Raw genomic sequence first — 18,912 nt, forward strand, 5'->3', positions numbered from 1 at the left:
CGTCGCCATGGCGACGGACGTCACGCGCCCTTCTTCGTGCTTTCCTGCGTGGGCGCGGTCTGGTGACGTCACTCCGCGCCCCGCTCGGCCCGCCCCCGGAAGCGGAAGAAGGCTCGCGCTGTCCGGGTTGGGGCGGCCGTTATGGCGGCGCCTCACGGGATGGGGCTTCCCGATCCTTCCTTCTTGTGGAACGTCTTCCAGAGGTGAGGCCGCGGAGAGCTCGGTGCCGCTCGCCGAGCTGGTGCGGGGAGGGAGCGGGCCTCGGGAGGAGGCTGGACGCCTCTGACGGGCGCTGGGCGTCGGCCGAGGTTTGCGGCTGTGTTCCCGCAGCGGGAATCCCGAGGGAGAGCTGTAAGGAGGGCTGGGGGAGGCGGGGTGGAGCGAGGGAGGTAACCTGGAGGCGTTTGCCTGCTGGGAATCCGGGAGTGCCGCAATCTGTGGAGGGTGAAGAGCCTGGGGAAGCTCGTCCCTCGGGCCCGTTTTGTGGGAGATGTGTCAAAGGGTCCGCCTGGGCTCCGCTAACAGCGAGGCCGGGTATGGAGTAAGCGGACTCTGGGTGTGTTCAGACTGGGGAAGAGAAGGCTTCGGGAAGGCTTTCTGCTATCTGAGATGAGCTTATAAGCAGGAGGGAGGCCGACTTTTTACACCGGTAGATAGTGATAGGGCAAGGGGGCATGGCTTAAACTAAAAGAGGAGTGATTTAGATTGGATGTTAGGAGGAAATTCTTTGCTCATAGGGCGGTGAGAGGGCGCTGGCGCAGCTGCCCAGAGAAGCTGTGGTGCCCCATCCCTGGAGGCGCTCGAGGCCAGGTTGGATGGGGCCCTGGGCAGCTGAGCTGGTAAGGGGCAGCCCACGGCGTGGGGTGGGGCTGGGTGGGCTTTGAGGGCCCTTCCAACCCAAGCTGTTCTGTGATTCAAAGGATGATAGGTTTGGATCAGCAGTGAGTAAGAGTTACTGCCTGGCAGGAGTGACTCAGAGAGGTGGCATTTGTCCACTACCCTTGTGTGAAACTTTATCTGAGAACTTGAAGGAAGTATGTGTGATGCCATTTCCCAGTTTCAGCTGGTCCAGAAGGAAGCAGGTGAACATTCTGCCTTCTCCACCAGGTAGGCCAGTAGAACCATTTTAAATAATGCAGCTAGCAAGGCTAGCTGCATGGGTCTTGCTAGAAGTATTCCTATCTGGCATACCACTGTATAGGTGTGTTGGAATATATTGACAAGAGATTGGTTATAGATATGGATAAAACTGCTACAGTTTATGTAGTCCAAATAGTTTCCAAAGAGGCTTTCAACATACATAAGCATCAAACAGCTTTAGAGAAATCTGGCAGGCATGGAATGAAAGGGAAAGTTCCTTGGTGTATAAATAACTGGCTGAAAGGGAAAGCGTGTGGTTTTCTGTTACACTGATAGATGCAGCGGTTCTGGGATCTTTGTTCAATACATCCAAGAGCACATATACATCTAGGGGAACAGAGGGTAAATGATCAGCTGAAGCACAAGCTTCAGCTTCTAGTTACACAGACTAATGTTTGAGTATTTTTAAGGCATCTGTTTCTTTTTCTACTAACAAAGCACAAATGTGCACTCCAGATGTTGTGGCGGATTCTTGCAGCAAGAGCTAAGCCTGTGAAGGCTTGGCAGGAGCACCCTGCAGTACTCAGTGACCGAGCCGTGTCACCTTCACGGTTGGATCCTGATTGCTGTATCGCGGGTAGCTGAATTCCAGAATAGATACCTGATGGCTGTAAGGAAGATTCATAGAATCATAGAATTGCTCAGGTTGGAAAAGACCTTAAAGATCATCAAGTCCAACCACAACCTAACCATACTACCCTAATTCTAGCAAGCCTCTGCTAAATCATGTCCCTGAGCACCAATCCAAACAGTTTTTAAACACATCTAGGGATGGTGACTCAACCACCTCCCTGGAGAGCCTCTTTCATTCCATGCTTAACAACACTTTCTGTAAAGAAGTTTTTCCTGATATCCAACCTAAACTTAACCTGGTGCAACTTGAAGTCATTTCCCCTCATCCTGTTACCTGTCAGCAGTGAGAAGAGACCAACCCCACTCTCTCTGTAAGCACCTTTCAGGTATTTGAAGAGAGCAATAAGGTCTCCCCTCAGCCTCCTCTTGCCCGACTCAACAGCCCCAGTTCCTTCAGTCGCTCCTTGTAGAGCATATTTTCCAAACCCTTCACAAATCTTGTTGCCCTTCTTTGGACCTGCTCCAGCACCTCAATGTCCTTTCTGTACTGAGGTGCCAAAAATGAACACAGTACTCGAGGTGAAGCCTCACCAGTGCCGAGTGCAGAGGCAGGATCTGCTCTAAGCTGACTGATGGTCGGGAGCAAGATAAGCAGATTGTAACTCTGCTACACTTACGTGGTAAGGTTTGGTAGTGGGGGTCTGAGGTGGCTCTGTGAGCAGAGCCCTGTGCTGCCTGTTCAGCTCAGAGCCAGCCCCGGTTGCTCCAAAAGGACCCTCTGCTTCTGCACAGGGATCAGCGAGGCAGGACTTTGGAATGGTTGGAATGGAGAGGGGGTAAACTATCAGGTGCAGGGGGAAAGCCCTTGTGTAAACAGAGGGAAGCCACCTCTTTGAGTTAAATTGTTCCGTTGTCAGTATGTGTGTGTGTGTCACGCATTCTTATGGAGAAAACTTGGAGCTTTCTTAACTCATATCCAGAATGTCTCATCAGTCTGAGTGAAGTATTTAATTTGCAGTGCCTGTGAGCGATTGACTAAGCAGTTATTTATTTATTATTTTTTTTTAAAGACGAATCTTGTTTGCATTTTATTTGATAAGAACAGAAATGCTGAGGGTTGTAGCTAAATCCTGTTAATTTCAGCAACTTAAGGCATGCCACTTTTTCTCCTCTCCTCCAGGGTTGATAAAGACAGGAGTGGAGTAATCTCAGATACAGAGCTTCAGCAGGCACTATCCAATGGTAAGTCAGTCTGTAAAGGGGGAAGGAGGCCCATTGTGAACTTCATGGTACATTTCATGCCAGTCTGGCTACTTGACTCTTTTGTTCTTGACTTTTTGCTCCTTGCTCATCTCCACTGCATCTCCTTCTGAACCAGTGTGAAGATCAGACATTTGCAGCCAGCCTTTTTCCTGCACGTAAGAGCTTTTCATTCAGTATGGTGCAGGAAGTGAAGGTGGTAATTTTTTATTTTTAAATGAGGCATTTTTTTTCCCACTTTTTTTCCTAACCAAGTAGAAAGATGTACTTCAGACCTAGCTTGAATCATAACTAGGGCATGGTCAAATAACTCGGGGAAGCCAAATAAAAACAGAAAACTTTTTTCCAGTAGTCACATTTTCCTTCCTTCTGGTGATTCCGGATGGTGATGTTGATTTTTTTCCAGAATATATCCTCTGTGGATGGTTGTGTGTCACAGTCCAACGTGGTCCAAAAGAATGTAATGTGTTTCTTTTGAAAACACTAAGAAAGTATTCACTGTTGTCACTAAATATTGAAGTTTAATGTGTTCTTGACAATAAGCTTTTCAACATGTCAAATTTATGCAAATAGTATGGCAAGGATGGGGAATCGCATAGTAGAGTTATTTGCATAGTAAAATCCTGTGCTGCCTTGTTGCCTTTTGTTTTTTTTTTTTTCTCTCCTGTGCTGACATGTTCAGGTATTTGTCGTGTCAGGGGAGGAGGAGGTAGTAGTCTGTTGCTGGCTGTCTGAACAAGCAGAAATCAGTACAGTTCTTCAGCACTGAAGTTGCTATGGTTTCTCTGTATGGAATCTGTATTAGTCTATTGAAATTTTCTACATGAAATAAGTTAATATACTCTGCTCCTTAGAACTTTGGAGTGCTTCCAACCCAGTGAAAACTGGTTCAAAGCGAGTAGCCTTTCCACATTCAGTAGCAGCTGTTCACAGAAGTCCAAAGCTCCTCTTCACATGGCTGTGCTCAGCCCTGTCTAAGCAGTAACATTTATTGGCCTGAAAACACTTATTTAAACAATGCTTTGAATTCAGCATGGTGAGGGATTTATACAGAACTCAACTTGAAGTTGCATTGTGTGGCTCTGTGATGTTAAGAACCTGTTCTTTTCACTCACTGTCCTGTAGTAACCCATCTGTAGAATGGGAATCAGATTTTTAGTTTTACAATGAGAAATGAGTGAGAGACTCCTGACAACCTGGGAAGAAAAAACTTATTCTTGGCTCTTCTAAGGCTTTGGTTCTCAGCTAGATTTTAGTTTGCGTTTTGGGTGGGTTGCTGTTTTTTTTTTTTTGTGCAGCGTGAAAAATGTTGGGTTTCTATGCAGTATCAGTAAAGCATTGGTCGGAAGTCATCAAGACCACAGTTATTTCAAAGCAGCTTTGTTAAACGTTAAGGAGCTGACTTACTTAGCTCTGAATTCTCTACTTATGGTTCCTGTGGCTTTTTGTTTGCTTGTTGTTCAGTTGCCTTTTTTGAATGTTGCCTGGAGGAACAAAGTAATTCTTTCTGTTTCAGGCACGTGGACTCCATTCAATCCAGCGACAGTCAGGTCAATTCTTGGTGAGTATGGCTGTGTGCTGTGAAGTAAGCAAAGACTCTTGGTTTTTCAGCTCTAGTTTGAGAAAGCAGTTGTTGCAGAATATTTTCAGAGAAACAAATATATACAATTATCATAATACTTGTACATTATGTTTTTCTATTGTAAAGTTGAATGCACATTTAAAGGTCTGGTGAACCAGTCTGGTCGTGGTGAGCTGGTGTGTGACTGTAAAGAATCCGTGGTTTTCTAGTCTTGTTCTTTTTTCCTTAGTAGTTGTAAGATATAAACCAAAGTATTGACCCTTTTGAACTATAAATGAATGCCCTGTGTTTAAAACTTGCTCACCAGCAGTCAAAAATTCCATCCCTGTGCAATGTGCTACCTCCATGAAGGGGATTGTATCTGTAATTTAAAAGCTGATCAATGTTCCAATGCTTCTGGCAGTCTATAGACGTTGCAGGCTTTCTCATGAATCCTAAGAAAAGAGCAAACCCTGCTTTCTCATTTTGTCACTAGATTATCAGTCAAACCCTAAGTGCTTTGAAACTGGAAATGAAAACACAGGAAAAATAAATATTCTGTAACTCACTCTGATTTTCTTGCTTAATCCTTTCCTCCTTTGGTGGACGACTTAAATATCATTTGTATTTTAGTAATTCCTCGCCTGTTTACAGTACTCCCTAAAGCACTCGCTTCTTTCTTAAGACACCAGCAGATCTTCCTGATGACTTGGCAGAGCTGAGGTTCTTACATGGCTTTCTTTTTATTTCAGGCATGTTTGACAGAGAGAACAAAGGCGGTGTGAATTTCAATGAATTCACTGGAGTCTGGAAGTACATCACAGATTGGCAGAATGTCTTTCGAACGTATGACAGAGACAATTCTGGAATGATTGACAAAAATGAACTAAAGCAAGCACTAACAGGTTTTGGTAATTCATTTGTAATTACAGTTTTTATGATCGGATTATGTCATCCAATGACCTTGGTATTGTTAGGGCTGTACTGCTGGGACACATGACTAGAAATAGAAATGAGACAAGTGAAAGGCAGTAGGACAAGGGACCTCTTAGAGACACTGCCACAGTTACAGCCGTGGAGATTGTTGGCTTGCTTTTTAGAAGTATTTCCCTTTATGGAGGAAATGAAAGTGCACGTGCTAGTACATGTGTGTGAACTGTTTTTTCCATTCTGTTAGTAAATCAATGGTCGCTTTAATCCATAATGATGTTTACTATACTGTGTGTAACTGTTGTTATTGAGCATGGTTTATATTGCATGCCTTCTGTTTGTACACCTGTGTTGTTCAGTGGACAGCAGGAAAAAACAAGTCTCTTGTAACTTCTGTTTTCTGCTTCTGTTGCCCATGCCTGCTGAACAACCTAGCACTCTGTTCAGAAACACTGTAGTAACTGAATCGTCCTAAAGGATTTCTCTTGTCCAAGGTTACCGGCTGTCTGATCAGTTCTACGATACCCTTATTCGGAAGTTCGACAGACAGGGAAGAGGCCAAGTTGCTTTTGACGACTTTATTCAGTGCTGTGTTGTTTTACAGGTAAGAAAGAAGATGTGTTATTAATGGCAATTTAAAAAAAATTGTCTTAAATTTTTATGGTTCTCACTTTATAATACTGGAACTAGAACTTGCTTATGAATAACCATCCACTTGAATAAAGCGTACAAGAGATGCTAGAAACATCTCTAGCTGCAGATCGTCACTTGTTATCCATTTGCATCCCATAATCTGAAGCTCTTTTTGACCTCTTAAGTATTTTTAATGGGGTGAAAAAATGAAATACAACCTCGGGAAAACATTTAGTGTTCTTCTCATTAGCTATGATATACACAGTTTCTTTGGGTCTCGGGTGCATTGAAGCTGGAGTGTGTTATGTCCCATGTTGCCCTCTTGTGTGTACTCCAAAAAATGTTCTTGCTATCTAAGCTGTGAGGATTTTCTATTTCAGTCAAAGGCTCTGATTTACAATCTGATTTACAGGATTTTTGACCTAACAGCTAAATTATTTGTTCTTTCATCTCTGCTGTTCCTGAAGGGGCAATGGTAGTAAAAGACATTTTAAACAAAATGAAACAAAAACCAAACAGCAACAGAAAACCAACCCACCTTTTCAGTTATAGGAATGTTTATGAGGAGCAAGAGAAAAAGGAGAGAGAGAGGCTGTCCCTCTGCAGGTATATTCTTCTATTTAGAAAAAAGGCATGGTTTATCTAAGTGTCTCTAGCCTTTCTGAAATGTAGGCAAGACTGAGGAAAAGTTGGGAAATTGCAGCAAAGGTCAAGCTGAATTTTAGTAAGAAAGAGAACAGAATAAGAATTTTTCTTCTTAATACATCTAGTGTTTCCACAGTACCTTAGCTATCTTCCAGCATGCAATAAGAAGAGAAATGAGTCTTCAGGGTTGGACTTAGATGCTGTCTCCAGAGATCCCTTCCAATCCCTGCAACTCTTATTCTGTGTAATTGGATCCTCATTATCTGCCTAAGTGCTTTGTTCTTCTCCTTTAGCTTTATGGTTGTAGCCTTAAGTCAAATGCTGCTGCTGAAGCATGTATTGCTTTTATATTCACTTGCAAATATGAGCCAGTTTTGATTTGCTAACAACTTAAATTCTAGTGGAGAGGGCTTTGCCATTGCTCATCATTCATGTGTTGTCAGTGCAACCAGAGTGGTAGCTGTTCTGGTCCGCTGCCAGCACTGCCTGTCCTCTGGGGGATTGTTCAGAGACAGCTGAGATATTTGTGACACATTGAGTGGTCTGGGATAAAAAACTAGAAATAAATAGTATTCTTTAGATCCTGTCTGCAGCTGACTCTCAAAGGTATGAAGAATTTTGCTTTGTTCCCACCTCCTGAAGAGCCAGCTATAAAAAGTGTTCTGGCTTACAAATAAAAGCTTAGATAGGCTTAGGTGTGTCCTGGGATCACAAAATCAGATCCACTAAACAGCTCAAGCATGAAACACAGCAAAGAGCACCTTCTGTGTGCCTGACACTGTGCCATGTCTACAAAAGGCACAAAGAAGCAGCATTTGTACATGAAAGTGTGGTAGTCTGCTCTTTCCTTGTATACAAAAATGTTTTTCTTTCTCCACATTTTTAGAGGCTGACTGATGTATTCCGACGTTATGATACTGATCAGGATGGCTGGATTCAGGTGTCCTACGAGCAGTACCTCTGTATGGTCTTCAGCATTGTATGACATTGACATCAACATCTAAGAATCCCACACTGGCATTACACAAACTGGAGTTGCCAAATCATGTACTGAATAAGATAATTGCTGTATTGTAATGGATATATAATTTCACATCCGTAAATTTTGTACGTAACGTCAGTCATCGCTTTTAGAATCATGTTTGTTTTTGTGTTTTTTGACTCTAAGATCAGCCATATCATGCTTACTGTAGCACAGAAAGCACAGAATCTAGACATAACTGGTGCCGTGTCTAACTTAACTTTCTTCCACATATCCTGCATGGGGACAAAGGACACTTTAGAAATGCTGAATTAAAATAATGCTTGTTAGTTTGTAAGAGTCAAAACTCCGAAGTTGCACAACATGTTTTGCATGTGCCTTACTTTTATAAGAATATAATGTATTAATTTTTAATACAGAACTTAAAATTAAGTAAAAATGTTAGACCAACATGTACAGTCTACATTTGTACAGTTTTTTGGAGGGTGATGGCTGTGTTCCTGTGTTGCGGGGTGTTTGTTTGACTGTTTTTTTTTGTTTTTTTTATACTTCGTGGTCCCTCCCACTTAACAGGGATGGCCTTTTCTTCTCTCCTTTCTGTCTTTACTTTCTAGCTGCTTCTCTCTTTCAGGGTATTCTTAGGCCATTTTTCAAGATAACTTCTTCACATTAATTGCCAACACTGCATCTTCTTCAGTTAATTCCCTTCAAGTTCTTAAATCCTCTGGATCTATGGTTCCCTCTTAATGTAAATAATCCTTTTTGAGTGAAGCATCCATTCTGCAGTGGCCCTGATGGTCAAGCATTCTCAAAACCTTCCAATCTCAACAATTACAAACAGAAAACAAGCAAAAATATAGTAAAAGCACTTAAGGTTTCTTTTATGCAGTAACTTTCAAGAAGCAACCTCAAGGAAGTAAAAGTTAACAAGCTCACTAGGATTACTCTGAAAGAAAAATCTTAAACCTCCTCTACCCAAAGCAAGATATATTTACAAAGTTATAGTATCTGGCAGCTGCGGGGCAGAGAAACTAGCACCAGTTGTCACTAAGGATCTGTTACACCATTACTGGACACTGGTAACATTTCTAAACATTTGTATGAACTACCACTGACAAACGGTCACAGCACAGATTCTCCTAAAGGACTCTGAACACCTAAAAGGTGCCTTTAGCTTCCAAAGGGCACAAAGGGCTAATCCTGTGAGATGCTGGGGGAACAGACAGTGACAATCCGATATCAGAGACCACCTGAAGAGCTTCCCATTGAGATACTCCACTGGAAAGAGCTTCCCACTCCCTTCCTGCAAAGGTGTTTGTCCCCCGTGATAATTCTCCTGACCAATACATCTACGATCATTCACAGATCCAAGGTTGCAAAGCCAAAACCAAAAAAGCTGGCACGAGAGGAATTTCCCTGGGTTGTGGCCTGTGAAGAAAGTCAAGTCACTCTTTTTCAGCCAGCATCATCATATTTGACTGCTGTAGAACAACTGGAGCCAGCACTTCCTAAGGGAGCTGTACTGATGTAAAAAAATCACCAGTGACCAACTGGAATGCCTCATTTCAGGAGGAGAGCTGCTTCTGAAGGTGGGAAAGCAATTAACAATAATCTGGCTGGGAAGTACACAAGCTACCCCTCAAAACACGTTTGATCCCAGATTTTTATCAGTGGTGTTTTAAGGAAAATTAAAATTGGTTCAAAAGGCTATGGTACACCTTCAGAAATGTTGCCCTGGTGCCAAAGGGTGTGGTGTGGCTGTACTGCTGCTGAAGGATGGCTAACATTTGCAGTGCGGTCTGCAGCCCATCAATGCCTACCTTGTGAAGCTTGTTTCCCAAAGAAGACCCAGTGCCCAGAGAAACAGGAACACACACAGCACTCATTCTGTTCCAATGCTCTACTACATGGGGGCAAGACAGGGCACAGAGGCTCCTTGGGAGCAAGTAGCCAGAAGATGACTTAAAGAAATTGGCCAACACAGGAAAACAGAAACAGGAGGAAGTCTTCTATCATACTATTGGAGAAGTGACTGAAAGGATGACAGAACTTCCCTCCCCCTCTGTAAGACCACTCATCCTGTGCAAAACAAAAAATAAGAAGGGTGTGTGGAGGAGGGAGGAGCATCTCCTTGGGGAAGAGATCATTCAGTCACTGTATGCCACTGGAATATACAGTACTGACAGTAAAATCCCACAAGGAGTCAAAAGTAGAAAGAAAAACCTCTCTATGGAGACTTCAGCTGAAAAAAACGTAACTTTGATTCAGTTTATCTGGGTTACCAGAAACTTACTGCCTCCTTTCCTCCAGGAAGTGTAGTGCAAGTGAAGAAAAAGGAAAGCAGATGTATTCTGATGCATAGTCCAAACAAGAATAGAATTTTAGAGAATCAAGTGTATGTACCCTATCATCAATTGCTTTGTTGCTTTTGTGTTACAAGTTTACGTGACGAGGTCCAAAAGGTTATTTTTTTGTGAATGCAAAAATATATTAGTATAGCTTATGAAGACAAACCTGAGTTCAGCACAAGTATTTAATGTGCAGAGAAAAATACTCCAGCTATGGTTAGAAACAAAAATGACAGCCCATAACGGAGCAGTGAAAAGGAGAGCAGAATACTGGGAGTAAACCGTCTCAAGCTAGTCCTTTTCTTTAGCCCCACATTAGCTATATATGATATATACAGCAGACATCTAAAGATAAGCACTGGTGAGCTTACAGCTCAGAAGTGCAGAGGGAAGAAATGTAAGTATAGACCACTGGTAAACACAATGAACTGGTGCTCATTTCTGTTAGCGCATCATTTTGATTATTTAGTTTCCCCTATTATTATGTAATAGCCATATGGGTTCTACTATGTCTCAGTAGGCTTTTGTCAGCACAAAGAATGAAGAATTTTTCATTTTAGCATGGATCCATTTATCAACTGAATTTTTAAGTTGATTCACAAGTTTCATTCTCAACATGGATATAAAAGCGCAGATATTGTACGTCTCTGTTCTGTAAAAATAAAATGAAATAATGTCACACTCTCCTCTCCTTTCATTAAACAGAAATGTATTGTATCTATTTCTACAAACATCCCAGCTATAAAGGCTTAAGTTAACTGAACTGACCTGAAATTTGTGTGAAGAGCAGCACATCTGGATTTTCAAACAACAGATCTGTATTTTCAGTGAGTGTTCTTCCCCCAAAAATTAACATAAAAGCAAACTTCTCTTTTTTCTGAGTGGGGAAGATCATTAAAAGGGCGATCAGCTTTTTGCTGACAAAATAACATTAACATATTTTCCAAAAAAAAAAAAAACCCGGAAGATTTTTCTGCAATACACTAAGATGTAACAAATACATTTAAAAAGCCTAAAAAAAAAAATAGTATTCACCTCCATTATGTGCAAGTTTGTGTTCCAGCTACATATGTTTTAATATGTTAAAAAGATAACACTCTACCTCCCTTTCCCCTTCCAAGAACACACTTAAATGCAGTCTCTTTCCTGCAATCCAAGATATGGAGATTCTTGAGTCTGTTCATCTGCTTCCAGTTCAGCTGTTGTTGTTCCTTAATCTTTTCCTCTAGTTTCTATTAGCATACTGGCTAACATCTGAATATTTAGTTCTAGAAAGGGGAAATTAAAAAAAAAAAGTTACTTCTTTTTCACGTTATTTCACACAATACATCAGAGATTGTTTAAACAAAAGCTGCTAACTGACTTTCCTAGTTCTCTTGCATAAGCATAGCTTAGACTCACACCCAAAGGTAGCTGTATGACAGTACATGTCCAATGGCCTTAAAATATTTTACAATGTATTTCCAAAGCAGAAACTTTTCTAACATAAAGGAGTATTTTTCCAAATGGAAAAAAAAAATCAGGTAACAAATCACCTCTTCGGTAACATTTGTTTTGTTATCCCAATGTGTATGATCCATTTTGCATACTTTCAACAATTCCACCCAAGTTTGGTTCTGCACACATTCCTATTTTTTTTTTTTCTTTTTTAATCTATGCCAATGTATCCTCTCCCCACAGCTGCCACCCCAATAGAACAGATAGCTAGCAAGATGACCCAGAACAAAACTTTCAATTCAGGAAACTTCACTTCACTAGTCACAATCTTACAAGTGCTGGATAACATGAAGCCAGCTGTCTGAGCACCCCAGTCATCATAGGTATATCCTTTCCTTCCAATCTGTTCAAAACACTGGGAGCAGGACCTACAGCATCTTCACCCAACATCTTATCTGAGCTTCTGAACTGCTCATTATCTCTATACGAGCCACCACCAGGGAAGGAATAGCGATGTGAACCCCAATCATTTTTATCACCTGATTTCTCATGCCTATATTCCTGACACCTCGATTCCCAGTTCCAGTTAGATTCCTTCTTCCAGCTAGAGCCCTGGTTCCAGTTTGAGTCCTGGTTCCAGCTAGAGCCCTGGTTCCAATTTGAGTCCCGGTTCCAGCTAGGACGCTGGTTCCACCTAGAGTTCTGGTTCCACCTAGAGCCACCTCTTCTTGAAAAAGCAGAATTTGTAGAAAATGTACAAGAATTCACAGACCCATCACTCTTGTAAGAGAAATAGCTTTGTGAAGGATAGTTTGTTGAGTATCTTCCAGATGAAGGATATGAAGAATTGGAATAGGGTAATCTCTTATCACTTATACCCCTTGCTTTACTACATGTTTGTTGATTCCTCCAACTTCTACCTTCCCTGTCATATGGCATTCTGTTACCAGGGAGCTTATCTCCTTGCACATCTTTGGACATATACTCTGATGAGTACTCATTCACAGAACCTGTCGCATAAGAAGAGGCCCCAAGGGCTGGATTGTTGTTGGAAGCAGACTGGTTGAACTGCCTCAGCCATTCGCTAATACCACCAGCAGAACTTCCAGTCTGGAGAGCAAGAGAGTCCCTGAGTGCTGACATCACTGCAGAGTCAGCAGGTCTTAGTCCATAGGAAGATGATCCATCATCAGTTTGATAACTGTGCGAGTTGGCAGGAGCAAAAGAATTATCTGCAGCACACTGTTCATATTGAGAGAAAAAACGTTGATTCCAGTTAAAATTTCCTAAATAAAGAAATAAATACATAATGTAAGGAAGGGCACCAGAGGTTAAGTAAAATATTAAAAAACGAACCGAAAAGACAACTATTCTGAGGTTTCAAGAAGTGCATTTTTCCTGTTTCCACGTTTCCCACCTTTGTACCTTACCTGAGTCCTTCTACCTTTCCACCCAACAACCTTCATGCTAAATAGGGCACACAGAGTTTTCAGCAGCACCTTCTGAATTATTTTCACACTGAGCCAAACGGCATTGACTGAACATAACCAGAATATTTTGGGTGGCTTTTCTGCTTTATTTTTCTTCTAATTCATTACATACATCTGGGACAACTGTTTGCAAAATAAATTTAATTCATTACAAGCCCCTTTTTGTCTGACTATTTACTGGGTTAGAAAACATCAGCTTTTGTGCTACAAAGCTGAACAAAGAATAACAGAAGGGAAATAACTGACTTAACCCAATTAATTACTTAATAAATAATCTGAATTCAACCATATTTTGCTTTACTATCATAGCATGATAAAAATCAACCACTGGAATTATCATACAAAGGCCTCTCAAGTAAGATTTATCTAAGAGATCAAAGAGATCAGGAAACATCAACTTTCTGTAATAATTATAAATAATGAGCCAGTGTCTCAACACTTTTGATTTTAGCACACGTGCTCTTCAGCTACAGTGGATATGAAATAAAATGGGTTAGCTTAAATCACATCATTTTCTCCCAGTGTTTGTCTTCTTCTTAAATATATCAGTTCTGCAGTAAACAGAAAAAAAAAGATTTACAAAAATTCAAGTCTTCCTATCCTCTAAAAATACAGTCAACCAAAAATTTGCTAAAGCTCTACTTTTGCAGCTTACCCTTACATCCTTTCTTACCAAGTTTCTGTGCACCCCAAGATTTGTGGAACATAGAGGGGAGCAACTCATTATCAAATAATTAGAAGGCCAGTAACCAAAAGAAACCAACTAGAAACCTCTTTCATTGCATCCCCTAGCAGTATCAGCAGAAGCATTCAATGTAAGAATGGGAAATACCTCTTTGAAGACACCTTGACAGGCCAGCCTTCACAGTGAGCTAGGCAGATGCTACTGCTTGGATTTCCAGCCACCTCTATTCTTTGTAATATTATGCTGTGAGACAGAGTGTTCCCAGACAGACAGGGTTGAAGTCATGAAAGCTTCAGAAATTGATAGCCTGAACTGACTCAGAGGACAAAGTGACACGGCACTCTAGAAAAAAAAGCACTATGGCTGGCCACGAAAATAAATTAAGAGTAGAACACTAGAAGAACAAGGAGTCTACACTACCTTTGTATTTTCCATATGGCTTATATGGTTTGGTGAAGTTTCTTCTTGCAGGAAATCCACCTTGAGATGTTGGCATCAGTGGCCTCAGTCTGTTAGTATAATTCACCTAGATTAAGCAGAAGTGTAGAATGTCTGTTCTTAAGCTGAAATGTTCAGTATTCAAAAAAAATTGTCTTAAAGTTAGCAGAGTACAATTTTAGGTGGCAGCAAACTCCATATGAAGGATGTTCTGTTCTGCTGGTTTCAATTACCACACTGAACTACCATTTGAAAACACTTTTTAAGAGGTGTGAACCTGAAGAACAGAATGAGGTGTCTGGGATGACAATACCATCTGTTCCAGATTTCTTTACTGCTCCTCGAAATCACCTGGCTAAAACATAAAACTGGTGTATATACAAATCCTGTCTCTAACTAGGGAATGCAGAATGAAAGGCTCAACTACTGCCTGAGATTAAATGATGATTTTTAACCAGCTCATGAGAACTGCATTTTACTCACATGCCAGAATGTGGCATATATAGGAAATAGGAAAACAGAATACTGCAAAGACACATGTCAGATACTGTTAATTTAAGCTGTTGTCAGCCCCAGCCTCCAGCCCCTTCCTCTTTGTAAATGTTTTTCAAGACCCTTACCTATTACCTACCAACACAATTCTCAAGCTTTATACAATTTCAAGAAATTCCAGTTTGGGCACTGTCTTGCTTCTTTTGTTTTTTTCAAAGTAGTCCAGGCTATATTTTAAATGAGAAAGGTCTTTAAACTTGTCCGTTTTGTACTTTTCACTAAATCCCATAATAGGAACAGCAAAAAATATTTTTCCTATAAGAATCAACTTCAAACTGCTCATCCCCTAGCAGGAAACTGGAAATGGTAACCTTCAAGCTGATGTAGCACAGCACATAAGCAGATTTCCAACCTGTTATTTTTTTTTAGTGAGCAGCAAATGCATAACAATTTGAAAGTGTAGATCTCCAAAAGGTATTGACATATGTTGGAGACAAAAGCGTAAAGAGTTACCATCACTCAGCAGATATGGAGCATATTGTTTATATTTAAGAATCCATTCTGCAATTTCTTTCAGAAAAACACATGCTAAACTTTATGAATCAGTAGCTGTCGGAGGTGTTTAGCCATTTTTGTACAGATTTTGGTCAATCTTCACACTCCTTTTTTTTCCTGTGGGTATTCAGTTTTCATGCAAAGAAGCTGTGAAGGTTTGTAAGGGCATCCAATAAAAGGCAGAACATCTCGCTTGCCTTCATCTTAGGAGATTAAAGATCTCAACTGGGAACAGAATTACCAGTAAAACATTTACCCAAACGCTCATGAAAGAAAGAGTGACACATCTGGGTAACAGATAAACACCTGATTAATCACAGAAGAAAAGCTATCAAGCAAGGGACCAAATGTAAAGTAAGGATGACAATCTGACATCACAATGTAAAACGGGGCACAAATCTGGGCAGGAAACACTTGCAAAATGGAAGGAAAACAGATGGAACGTGATGAAGAACTAAGAAGCAGTGCCAAGCAATTAATGAATTTGATACTTCAAAATTGTAAAATAATTTAAAAATATTTAAATGAGGAGGGTTGGCCTATTATGAACTGTGACAGTTTGGCATGACATTAACATAATTAGTTCAACCATTTCTTGCCTCCCACTGGTAACACTGCTACAACTCTGGTCAAGATGAAGTCACTTACTGCTGCTTTCTTTTCACAAAAGGACTTCAAAGCTTCTGTGAGTTCCTGCGTAACACGAACAACACGTGTTGCTTCTGAGTCTGAGGTGATGTGAAAAGTCTCCTGTTGAAAAACACAGCAAGAATTGCTAGCTCATTGGGACACCTAAGTGTCATGTACACAAATAGACCAATTACACTTTCATTTTGGTATAACCAAGGTTAGACCACTAACTTACACATATTAAATATATAATACACAAATACAAACATGTATTTGAAAATACATAATTGTAAATAAAATTATGTCCTGATAAGAGGCAAAACACAACCCTTGGTGTCTGTAGCAATCCCATACTGACAATAATGAACATTCTGTTGCAGTCCTAAGTGTTAAATTTACACTCCTTGTCAAAGATTGAATAAAAAGTAAACTTTGGATACTTCATCAAATGCCTCTGTTTCTGCCATTTTGGTAACAAAAAGATGAAAGTTTTTACCATAATTTTCCTATGTATACTTTTGGGAAACAGAGTTACAAAAGACAGTGATATAACTACATAAAGTACAGAAAAGTTATGTGTATATGAGCCAGAAGTGTGCCCCTGGAGCTCGGAAAGCAAATGGTATCCTGGCCTCCATCAAAAGAGGGGTGGCCAGCTGGGACAGGGAGGTGGTTGTTCCCCTCTACTCTGCCCTTGTGAGGCCCCATCTGGAATACTGCGTCCAAGGGAACTGGGCTTGTTCAGCCTGGAGAAAAGAAGGCTGCGGGGTGACCTCATTGCAGCCTTTCAATACCTAAAGGGAGCCTACAAACAGGAGGGGAATCAACTCTTTGAAAGGGTAGATAACTGCAGGATGAGGGGAAATGGTTTGAAGTTGAGAGAGGGGAAATTTAGGTTGGACGTCGGGGAAATTCTTTACAGAGAGTGGTGAGGTACTGGAACAGGCTGCTCAGAGAGGCTGTGGATGCCCCGTCCCTGGAAGTGTTCAAGGCCAGATTGGATGGGGCCCTGGGCAGCCTGGTCTAGCATTAAATGAGGAGGTTGATGGCCCTGCATGTGGCAGGGGGTTTGGAGATTCATGATCCTTGCTCTAGATCTTCCAGTTTCACTTGGTTATCTAGTTCTACAGCAGCAGCAGTCACGGCATCACAGACAGCAGGACCAAACTGGCTCCTATCACTCAGTTTATCAACCTTGGTTTATCAAACCACAGCACTTGAGCAACATCAGTGATGCTAAAGCTGCTCGTTAGGGTGGCTCCTCAACAAAGAGAAGAATGGTCCAGTGACTAGTGAGACCATTCACATTGAAGCCAACATGCTGTTCTGAGCTTTTCAAAGAGCAAAGTCCATAAAAACGTACCTTAGAAATTAATGTTGGAGTCAAATAAATTTGAGCAGTAATCAATGGCTACATTACAATATTCAATGTTTCACACAGGTGAAGCTCCACCACTGCAAAGACTTACCAAATTCTTATCACAATTATTTGGCATACGTACCAAGAACTCCAAAGCTTTCTGTTTCCAAAAAGGATCATTCTGTGGGATTGGGGAAGAAAAATTAGAAGAACACACAGTGTTTGTAATACCTTCCTGTACAAAACAAGGCTGTTTAATCTTTTATCCAACAACAATAGTCAACACAAATGAAAGACAGTATTTTTACGTTGCAGCTGTAAACATTAAACTCTAAATAGCACAGAGCTCCTCAAGTCAGATACAGAGATCATTTAGGATTTCACTTTTGAATCAGAAAAAAGGGATGATAAATCTTTATTTTAAGATTTAAACCAAACCTCCAGAATAGAACATCTCTAATCTGAAGAGGGGCAAAACAATGGAGATTGGAGCATAAGGAAGCTTAAGACATTTGCAGAATTATTACTTCTACATACCTCATGCTTATGATCATCATCCCACCTTAAAAAGAAAGAAAGAGAAATACTAAGACATTTAAAAGATTACTAAAATGTCAGGTTTACTTTTGGTGCCTAGGATCAAATATTTCAATTTCCAAATGTATATAACTTAACGATACAGGATACATTTTTCTATATCCAAAACACTGTATTTCTTAAAGGTCTTTACTCTGACTCTCAAAAAACAACAGTTGCACTGATGAACTCTACAGATCAGTTAAAGGAGGTGACTGAAATAATGGAAACTTTTTTCCTTTCTATATGAACGTAGGTGCCTTTTCTACAGCTTAGGCAATGGCATCCCAAAGAAAGTGGTAACACCCTGACATTTGAATTGCAGTTTTCATGCAGGAGTACATCAGACTGCTACCGAATTGCATAAGCCGTGTAACATCTAAAAAATCATTGCTACGTAGAAACTGAATATCACATTTAATTTCAGGTGTTTTTCTCTCAGGCAGAAAGCAACAATTTACACAAGATGAAGTATAATGAAAAGACAATACATTTTCCCTGTATGTGATATTTGTTACAGAAGATATGTACTTAACAAGTAAAGTGATCTCAAAGAAATCTCTTTTGATTCCCCTGTGGAAGTTATATTCTCACCTTGCTTTCTTCTTTGATGGGGCTAGAAAATTAAGAAGAATCATTAGCACCATTGTAGGGTTTCCACCATATTACCGCAATAGAAACATTACTCAAACCAATCCATAACTGGCTCTAAAGTGATGGCAGTCTTTAAAAGGACTAAAAATCTCTCCGACCAGTACAATCTATATTAATTAGAAAGGAGGTTTAGAAACAAGATTATCTTTAAGACAGCAGCTGTGCTTCAGAGAATCAGTTATTGCATCATACATAACTTAGCACTTCTTAATGTGTTCCAGCAAAGCAACTGGACAAGTACTGATTCTCAGGACAAGAGACATATTTATCCCTACCATATGATGCTGAAAGACTCGTTTCTGTTTTTTTCTAACACCTGATGTTTCACCTGATGTTGAACAAATGCTGATAAGTTGCAACAAGAATTTGCACTGTATGTCCCAGAGTTTTCTGCGTGTCAGGAGAAAAAAAAGTTTGCCAACATTTCAGAGAAGACATCCAATGAAGAAAGAATCACAGAAACAGGATGGGAGGGATCTCTGCAGGTAGGACAACAGAATCATACAAAAGCTCAGGTAGGAAA

General features: G+C 40.6%; 2 protein-coding genes across 11 annotated transcripts in view; one reads left to right on the top strand and one right to left on the bottom strand.

The window, feature by feature from the left end:
* Nucleotides 1-59: 59 nt before the first annotated feature.
* On the top strand, nucleotides 60-8,176 carry PDCD6 (programmed cell death 6). Of its 2 annotated transcripts, none has more exons than XM_031589102.2 (6): nucleotides 60-203; nucleotides 2,894-2,955; nucleotides 4,490-4,534; nucleotides 5,287-5,445; nucleotides 5,959-6,068; nucleotides 7,629-8,176. In XM_031589102.2, the coding sequence occupies exons 1-6, from the start codon at nucleotides 142-144 to the stop codon at nucleotides 7,725-7,727; spliced, it is 537 nt and encodes a 178-aa protein (XP_031444962.1). In that variant the 5' UTR covers nucleotides 60-141; the 3' UTR covers nucleotides 7,728-8,176. The 2 variants fall into 2 exon arrangements, with proteins under 2 accessions (XP_031444962.1, XP_031444963.1); XM_031589103.2 differs by having other exon boundaries at nucleotides 5,287-5,439.
* Nucleotides 8,177-11,174: 2,998 nt separating this feature from the next.
* LOC116226280 (uncharacterized) overlaps nucleotides 11,175-18,912 on the bottom strand; it is a 32,969-nt gene continuing 25,231 nt past the window's right edge. For 7 of the 9 annotated variants that reach the window (XM_090137265.1, XM_031589097.2, XM_090137266.1 and 4 more), the window contains 6 exons: nucleotides 18,330-18,351; nucleotides 17,697-17,721; nucleotides 17,302-17,340; nucleotides 15,818-15,919; nucleotides 14,105-14,210; nucleotides 11,347-12,795 (listed from right to left, as the gene is read on the bottom strand). In XM_090137265.1, coding sequence (XP_089993391.1) covers nucleotides 11,831-12,795; nucleotides 14,105-14,210; nucleotides 15,818-15,919; nucleotides 17,302-17,340; nucleotides 17,697-17,721; nucleotides 18,330-18,351 — 1,259 coding nt within the window. In that variant the 3' untranslated portion in view covers nucleotides 11,347-11,830. The other 2 variants (XM_090137271.1, XM_031589099.2) reach the window with 2 other exon arrangements.

Source organism: Phasianus colchicus, chromosome 3 (genome assembly GCF_987193195.1).
Source record: "Phasianus colchicus chromosome 3, bPhaCol1.hap1.1, whole genome shotgun sequence".
Lineage (NCBI taxonomy): Eukaryota > Metazoa > Chordata > Aves > Galliformes > Phasianidae > Phasianus > Phasianus colchicus.